The following is a 9,389-nucleotide window of genomic DNA, read 5'->3' as shown; positions in this document are numbered from 1 at the left end:
GTAACCTAAACATCTGTACCCCCATAATATGCTGAAATAAAAAAAAAATGTGTGTGTATTTGGGGGTAGGGGTTTAGTTGTGTGTTTAACTCCCAGTGTCCCTTACTTTAGTTCTAATCCTGTCTAGTTACGATGTGATATGTTGTTAGCATCTTTACTTAATTTCAGTTAAGTTTCCTTTGTTCATTTCAGTAGGCTTCAGAGAAGGGTTTTGTAAATGTACACTTACCTTACCATCACTTTTATAGACCATTGTTTGGTTTCTGTGAAGTCATCCTGTCTGAGCAAGCACCTTCTCTTCTCCCACTTTTCGACTTGTCACTCTGGTCTCTGTTCCTTTTTAGCACTATTGTATAGCTTAGCTCTTCCTCATTTCTCTTGAACCAGCTAGCCTTTTCCTTTCTTCAGCGAGTGGCTCAAGAGGAATATTTATCCAAAACCAGATGCAATTTACCTGACAACTTAACAGCTGTTTCCTTAACTTACTCTCAAGCCTTTTTTTATCCTAGTGTATAAGAGATTAGCTATCATGCTAAACTCATAATGCTTAGAAAGTAAAAGCCATTATGATCAATTTCTCACTTCAGTTTATCATGTTAAAAACTGGAGTTTTATTGCCATAATTTGAAGCTTGATTACCCTAAGGTAATGCCAACTATTTTTAGATTTTCAGTCAACTATGGCTCTGGGAAATGATTGATGATTTTTGGACAGGGTGATAAGATTATACGTTCCTTCCCATAGTAGCAGTGGTAGTGAATGATGGAGGTTTGTAATGAAAAATTAGGGGGTATATGATTTCATGCCTCTGAGCCTTTTCTGTAATAACTTATTCCTGGAAGGATTCATTGGTAATTTAAAGTATAAAATTAATGGAAACCAAGTAGAAAAGTCTTATTCAAGCAATAGGCCAGGGATATGCACTGGTGATAGTAGCTGTTAGGACTGTGGCTTTGATAGGATATTAGTCCAAGGAGGAGATCAATTTACAACAGGGGAGGAGTCCAACAGTACTGAAAAATAAGACAAGTTCACACACACCAATGTTAAGAAGATTAACATGTCTCTCTGTTTCCCAAAGCCAGTGCTAAAAGTCTACCAAGATCATAAGCAACCAGAATACATACATGAACAGAACCGATTGCAGTTAATGAGTTCTGGTATCCTTAAACCCCCAGCAAGCATTGCAGAAAGTTCTACAAAACCATCTATTGCTATACGTGAAGATGCTGTGACAAAAACACAGGTATAATATTAAAGTACTTAATTAATCGTTTTAATTTAATTTTAGTTTTGTACAGCATTGCTAACATGCTTTTAACTCATAAGAATAGTAGCAAAATTGTTTTCTAAAATGTTGCATAATGGGTTTGGGGAATATAACATTTCTCAGTTCTTCCTATTTAAGGAAAAATTGTACAGTAGAAGAAAATCATAAAGGAAACTTTCAGCATCTGTACAGTATCTTCTGACCTTCTCTTGTATGTTAAGACATAATAGTGTTTTGGGTGTTGTTATAACTTTTTTGAAATTTTCATCATTTTTACCAAAAATGGCAATCTTTGAAGACCTTGCTGAAAGCAATAAAGACTAAGCCAGCTAGAAGGACAACTTGTGTTGCTCTTGAGAGTTGTATAGTGGAGAAGTTGCCTTGCAAAGCGTAAATGAATAGTAGCTCAGGGTAGAAATGACTAGAGCCTGGCTTTAGATGAATATCTGTAGATAAAGAAAAAAACAGAAAAGGGAGAAAATGTGAAGGGCACACCTACAGTAAAGATACCAATTGTGCCAAGATTTCTCTGAGCTTTTGATTGAGAGTATCCTTTGACACTCATTAAACATTTGAGTGCTGGTCGGGTTTGGCCATTGGGCTAGGTAGAGTGCTAGACAAACAAGAGTTGAGGACAAGCTTTGCCGTCAAGGATTTCAGAGTCTGGAGGTAGGTAGGTGGATAAGTGAGCACTCAAGCACGGTATGGTAAGTATGTGGTATGGTAAGAGCTCTCCTTTGTTTTTTAAGGTTCAAAATGATAAATAGAAGGGACTCTTACACCTGACTGTCAGGAGGCCATTCAGTGGAGAAAGAGCTATGCTTGGCAGTTGCACTAAGCTCAGAGGAATGAGTGAAAAGTTAATGAGATACATAAGATGGAAGAGGTGGGAGCTCACCATGGGCTTGGTGAGATCTTCCTGAGAGAATGAAATCATATGATGAATTATATGGAATTGTATAGCCACAGTTAATATGGTTTCTGTGAAATAGAGAGGGAGCTATCTTAAATAGAGGCAGGAAAAATTCGATTGCCCACAAATTAATTTATTTGGCATAAAGTAGGCTTCAAGAACTTGAATTTTAAAAAGAGGAGAGAAATGCGTATGGGCATCTGTGATGAAAGAGGGGAGCTGAAAAGGAATGTTAGATTGTGAGTTATGCTTCCTGATTGTAACTGCCACTTAGTCACTCGGTGAAGAATTCAGTAAAAAGGTAGGGATTAAAAGGAAATGTGAGGAAAGAAAGGATATTTCATATAAAAGAAGAAAGGTATTTATTCTGAGAAGAGGGTAATTTTTTCAGGTATTGATTTCTCAGAATGAGTTTAGAATAGAAATGCAACAATGAGAATTTCCCAGGAGATAAAAGAAGGCAGGAAAGAAGGAAAGTTGGAGGCTTCTGGTAATTACGGAAGATACTGACTTATCAAATTAGACTAGGCATCCGTCAGAGAGGAGTACTGCAGGTGTTCTACATTTTAGAAATAAATGCTTCCTTTATTTCCCACCCCCAAGTCTGAGCATATGTGACTGCTAAATTGAATTACATTTTCACACTGAGTTACAATAATTAGAAATAAGTGCTTAGATGAAAATGTGTAGCCCTATTATTGAACTAATCTTTCACTTAGAATGCAGTAGAACTTTTTAAAGAATAGAATTAAGAAAATAAATGCATTTTCTGTTAAAGTATTAATACTTTAGTCCCATAAAAGTATTAGAGTTGATTACAGCCCTTGTTGAAATATTGCGATAAGGCCATGTGTGTTTTCTCTGGTTCTGGGTATCAGGTCTGGCCTATTCTTTGACATGAGAGAACCGTGCCATTGTTGCCATTCCTGGCCAATAAGTGGGAGAAGTACATTTTATCTTTTGGGTTCAAAGATGTGTTTCCTTCAGTTTTGAACTTGATAGGCTTCTCTCAAACTGCTATTCAGCAGGGCATATTTAATCAGAAATGGAGAATAATGATCCCTGTGAATACATGAATACAAACTTTCTAGGGAAGTTGTCCCACAGAGCTTGTGGTAATAAATCTCTTGCAGAAGTAGCAGTCTCTATCAGCTACACTAACAGGCAATAAAGTAATCATGTATATATTTACATTAGTTATTCAACAAAGCAGGTCTACTATGGTGACTCTTTTACCATAAAACCAGTTACCCCTCTACTGTCAGAGAGATATAGGTTAATTTAACACTAACCTTTCGAGTTAGTGTTCAGTTTCCTCAAACACAGTGATTAACCTTCTCCACAGGAGGCAAGAATGTGGGTGACACCACTTCTGTTTTTCAGGAAGAAACAAAGGGGTGTGAGTGGCACTGAGAACACAGGGAGACCCAGGGAGTAGAGCAAAGTTCAAGTGTGTGAGCATGGTGAGCAGGACTTAGCCTTGCTGCTCCACGTGTGGTCCAGCAGGATCCACATCCAGGGGCAGGTTAGAAATACAGAAGCTCAGGCTCCACCCAGCACTTCTGAATCAGAATCTGCAGGATAACAAGACACCCAAGTAATTCACATGCACATTTAAGTTTGAGAAGACCTGGTCTACAAAACAGGCAATTATTAATTAATAAAATATATGCTTGTGTAAGGCTATCACACAATGATTCCCAAATACTCAATGTAACTACCCCTCATATTCACAAAGAAGTAAAGTTATTATGAGTTCCACTAAGGTTGTCAGAAAAGATGAGGAGGCTTGGGGGAGGGACCACAGTCAGCACAGATGCAGAGCAACTGAGCAAGGAGGGTGGTGGGCCCCCAGGAACTCCAGAGAGGTGGTACTGTTTTCATGTAATAAACATGGAGTTAAAGGAGGGGGGAGGCAATGGGAGCTGATGCTGGGAGTGTTTTGTGGGAAGGGGATGGGCATGGACAGGGAGTACTAAGGAGGAATATCATTGCTTAACAACAGCTTGAAATTTTTCATAATTAGTCCTTGAGGGTAATATATTGTCACTTCTGTGTGTGCAAAAACTCATTTAAAAAAAAATTGGCTTTGTTTAGATCCATCGGCCTTCTGCTGAGGTATTCTCTCCTTCTCCTCCTAAATTGCCACGTGCGAGTATTGGAAGAAGAGGTCTATTTGGGACTCGCTCTTCAGCTTACCCTAAGTACACATTCCAAGACCAGGAAGAAGTCATTAAAGCCAACATCCGTGACCCCTTGCAAATCATTAAAATAATACGTGAAAATGAAAATCTTGGATTCCTTTATATGATCCCTGCAGTGCCAAGGTCTTCCACTGAATATGATACATATAATCTGAAGTGAGTTCTCGTTTATAAAGTAACTTCTTTAACATTGAAAATTACAGATAAGATTGCAAATATTATATTATCCATAATTGATTGGAGTATTAATGATAAATATGATCAAATACAATTTTGGTTATCGTCCAATGATAAATGAATCATAATCACAACAATTTTATTTATTTTTCCCAATTATCTTTCCTTTATTTATTTAGAAACATTTCTACTTTATGGAGTTATACACTGTTGCACTTCTCTATGTAACGTTATGCCTTCTGTTTTTAACCAGTCTTATAAACGTGGTTTTGATAATTTGTGATTACTGAGGAAAGAAGATGGCAATAGTAGGTGATTCCTGATTTGTTTTTTATGTCATTTCATGTTTCCTTTATAGAATATAAATGAGGATATTTTTCAAAATAAGATGAGTTTGATAACTTAGGGTATTCACATATGTTGTTTAAACAAACACACATACTTTCTATTGCTCTTAACATACATTTGTTGTTGACATAATTTGAAAAGTCAGACAATTTTGAGTCTGAGAATTGCTTTACATTTCAGCACAACAGATGACGGTTAGTAGAACTTAAAGATGATGGCGGCTTTTCTCTATTGTTTAGTTGGGCTGGTAGCAGTCCTTGAGACAGTCTTTCCTTGATGGAGATAATAGTTCAGCTTTGCCGCCAAATTCATCGAGCTGACTTCCCCGTACTCTGCTCTCTCATTCTCCCTTATTCAGCCCTGTGGTTTTAATTGGGTCAAGTGACACTTAGGAAAGCTCTCCTTCTGGAGAGAAAGGAGAGAGAAGAAACATATTTTAATCAAAATTTAAAACAATAGATTTGTTGTAAATCCGAAAGAGCTTAACAGAAGTGAGAAATAATTTGTAGAAAGAACAGAGACACTTATGAAAATCCAATCATTCGGCAAAATTTATTGAGCACCTTCTCTGTAGCAGGAACTGTTTTAGGTGCTAGAGATACGTTGGTAAACTATCCAGATCAAAACTGCTGCCCTCATGGAGCTTACATTTTGGCAGAGGAGGACAATAATAAACACGATACATGATTAAATTATGTAGAATGCTAAAAAACGACAAGTATTATAGAAAAAATAGAGTAGGGCACAGAGGGTTGAGATTGCTGGGAAAGAAGCTGTGAATTAACTCAGGGCTCAGGGTGGGCCTCCATGAAAAGCTGGCATCTGGACAAGAAGAAAAAGGAGTGAACTGTGTGGTGGCACAGGGGAGAGCATTCCAGGCAGGAGGAAAATGAATACGAACATCCCGAGGCCGAAGCAGACCTAGCCTGCTCAAGGGGCAAAGAGGAGGCTGTTGTGACTACAGTAGAGTGAATGACAGAGAGAAGACAGATCATGCAAGACCTTCTTGGCCACTGTAAGGACTTTAGCTTTTACTCTGAGAAAAAGTGGAGGACCAGTGAAAGATTTTGCGCAGAGAAGTGTCCAGCTTTGAATTACATTTTGGTTTGTTTTTCTAAAATTATTATGGGTACATAGTAGGTGTATATCTTTATAGGGCACATGTGATGTTTTGATACATGCATACAATGTGAATTCATCGAATCAGGGTAATTGGGTTATCCATCATCTTAGGCATTTATCATTTCTTTGTGTTAGGAACATTCCAATTCCAGTCTTTTAGTTATTTTAAAGTATACCCTAACTCATTGTTGATTATAGTCATTTTGTTGTGCTATCAGTATTGTTCATGGTATCTAATTATCTAACATGTTAACCATCCCCACTATATCCTGCCCTCCCCACTACCCTTCCCAGCCTCTGGTAACTATCATTCTACTCTCTGTTTCCATGAGATTAATGGTTTTTAATATTTATATTCCACATATGAGAACATGTGAGATTTGTCTTTCTGTGCTTGGCTTATTTTATTTAACATAATGTTCTCTAGTTCCATACATGTTGTTACAAATGGCAGGATTTTTTTCTTTTTGTGGCTATATAATATTCCATTGTGTATATGTTCCACATTTTCTTTATTCATTCATCCATTGATGAACACTTAGGTTGATTCCAAATCTTGGCTATTGTGAATAGTGCTGCAAAAAATGTAGGAATGTAGGTATCTTTTCAATATACCAAATTCCCTTCCTTTGGATATAAAGCTAGAAGTGGGATTGCTGGGTCATATGGCAGTTCTATTTTTAGTTTTTTGAGGAACCTTCATGCTATTCTCCAGAGTGGTTGCACTAATTTACATTCCCACCAACAGTGTATGAGGGTTCCCCTTTCTCCACATCCTCGCCAGAATTCATTATTACCTGTCTTTTTTGATAGCAGCCATTTTAAGTGGGGTGAGATGATATCTCATTGTAGTTTTGAGTTACATTTCTCTGACTACTAATGATGTTAAGCATTTTTTCATATACCTATTAGCCATTTTGTATGTCTTCTTTTGATAAATGTCTATTTATATCCTTTGCCCATTTTTTAATTGGGTTATTTGATTTTTTTCCTATGGAGTTGTTGGAGCTCTTTATATATTCCAGATTAACAATCTTTAATCCTTTGTGAGATGGGTAGTTTGCAAATATTTTCTCCCATTCTGTGGGTTTTCTCTTTACTTTGTTGACTGTTTCCTTTGCTATGCAGAAACTTTTTAGCTTGATGTGATCCCATTTGTCCAATTTTACTTGGTTATCTGTGCTTTAAGAGTATTATTCAAGAAGTCCTTGCCCAGGCCAATGTCCACAAGTGTTTCCCCAATGTTTTCTTGGAGTAGTTTCATAGTTTCAGGTCTTAGATTTAAGCCTTTAATACATTTTGATTTGATTTTTTAATATGGCAGGAGATAAGGATCTAGTTTCATTCTTTTGCATATAGATATCCCATATTCCCAGCACCATTTATTGATGAGACTGTCCTTTCCTCAACTTATGTTCTTGGCACCTTTGTCAAAGATAAGTTCACTGTAGATGTGTGGACTTACTTCTGGGTTCTCTACTCTGTTCCTTTGGTCTGTCAATCTGTTTTTATGCCAGTACCATGCTGTTTTGGTTACTACAGCTCTGTAGAATAATTTGAAATCAGGTGGTGTGATTCCTCAAGTTTTGTTCTTTTTCTCAGGATGGCTTTGGATATTCTGGGTCTTTTGTGATTCCATACAAATTTTAGTATTATTTTTTCTATCAGTGAAGAATGTTATTGGTATTTGATGGAGATTGCATTGAATCTGTAGATTGCTTTAGGTAGTATGGGCATTGTAACAATATTGATTCTTCCAATCCATGACATAGAATATCTTTCCATTTTTTTCCTGTTCTATTCAATTTCTTTCCCCAATGTTTTGTAGTTTTCATTATAGAAATATTTCACTTCTTTGATTAAGCTTATTCCTAGGTATTGTATTTCATTTTTAGCTATTGTCAATGGTATTACATTCTTGGTTTCTTTTTCAGATTGTTTATTGTTGGCATATAGAAATGTACTGATTTTTGTATGTTGATTTTGAATCCTGCACCTTTACTGAATTTGTTTATCAGTTATAATAATTTTTTTTGTGGAATCTTTAGGTTTCTCTACATATAAGATCATATTGTCTGCAAACAAGTATAATGTGACTTCTTCTTTTCCAATTTGGACGCCCTTTATTTCTTTCTCTCATCCTATTGCTCTAGCTAGAACTTCCAGTACTATGTTGAATAACAGTGGTGAAAGTAGGTATCTTCATCTTGTTCCAGATCTTAAAGGAAAGACTTTCAGTTTTTCCCCATTCAGTATGATACTAGCTGTGGGTCCATCATATGTGGATTTTATCAGGTTGAGGTGAGTTCATTCTATACCCAATTTTTTTAGAATTCTTATCATGAACAGATGTTGAATTTTATAAAATGCTTTTTCAGCATCAACTGAAATAATCATATGGTTTTTGTTCCTCATTCTGTCGATACGATGTATCACATTGATTTGTGTATGTTGAACCATCGTTTTTTAAAAAAAAAGATATGTCATAGTATTGCTAAAGAACCTATAGAAAGGTATACTCAGAAAATAGAGTAAGTTATGTTATTTGCAAAATTCCCATATTAACTGACACTACAGACATCATTATAAAGTGTGCTGACAGATATTTTGCTTTAACTAGTCCCATATATGGAATGCACAGATCAGTGTTTGCCATAAATACAGCACGTATATGAAGAAACGGTGCTTGACAACTTTTTTTGTTCTAATTATCACTAAGAACCTGTGCTATAGAAGAGTTTTTTCATTTAGTTGTGAGCAGGAATTTAGACTGGAAAAGGCATTTGGGAATCAGTAGTGTCTGAGCACTTAGTTGTGTGTGCAGCAAGAATGGCTTTGCTCTGCTCCAAGAGAACATTCACATACAACCATATACCTCCCATTTTTGGCAGCATTGGCCAAGAGTGAAAACTGTGTATTTCATCAGGGCTACTGACTGTGCACTTTTCCACTGTGAAAAGTGAAATGGCAAGTGGAAGATTTGTTTCAATCATGAAAAATGCAAGAAATGAGGAGTAAGATTTAAAACATTTTGTGAAACTAATAATACTACTAAAGACTATTTTTATGATTTTAGGAGGCTTGCTCAAGGAGTATGTCTTAGAGATGTTTAGTGTTTGAATAGTCAACCTACCACTTCCGTGCCAAAATATTTTTATGGTAACAATACAATATTGGGATTTTAGGCTGACTGAACTCTAGTGTAAATGTCAAATGCTTCCTACTTGGGACAGAGTTGGCTCTTTCCAATATCTTATGATTTTACTCATTGAAGGAAAATAATGTATTAGTGGGCATATCTATCAAAAAATCATATTTAGATGCAAAAATTTGAGGAGATACTTTTTAATCCAAA

General features: G+C 36.3%; 1 protein-coding gene across 1 annotated transcript in view; it reads left to right on the top strand.

Moving 5' to 3' along the window:
- DNAH6 (dynein, axonemal, heavy chain 6) overlaps positions 1–9,389 on the top strand; it is a 318,529-nt gene that overhangs the window by 18,848 nt on the left and 290,292 nt on the right. Inside the window, exons 2-3 of the mRNA XM_012644194.1 lie at positions 1,082–1,246; positions 4,281–4,543. Of these exons, the coding sequence (XP_012499648.1) occupies positions 1,082–1,246; positions 4,281–4,543 (428 nt within the window). The remainder of the gene's footprint in view (positions 1–1,081; positions 1,247–4,280; positions 4,544–9,389) is intronic.

The sequence above is a fragment of the Propithecus coquereli genome, unplaced genomic scaffold (genome assembly GCF_000956105.1).
Source record: "Propithecus coquereli isolate 6110/MARCELLA unplaced genomic scaffold, Pcoq_1.0 Scaffold208, whole genome shotgun sequence".
Taxonomy (NCBI): Eukaryota; Metazoa; Chordata; class Mammalia; order Primates; family Indriidae; genus Propithecus; species Propithecus coquereli.
The sequence above is the reverse complement of the archived record's forward strand: the minus strand, read 5'-3'. Positions and strand labels throughout refer to the sequence as shown.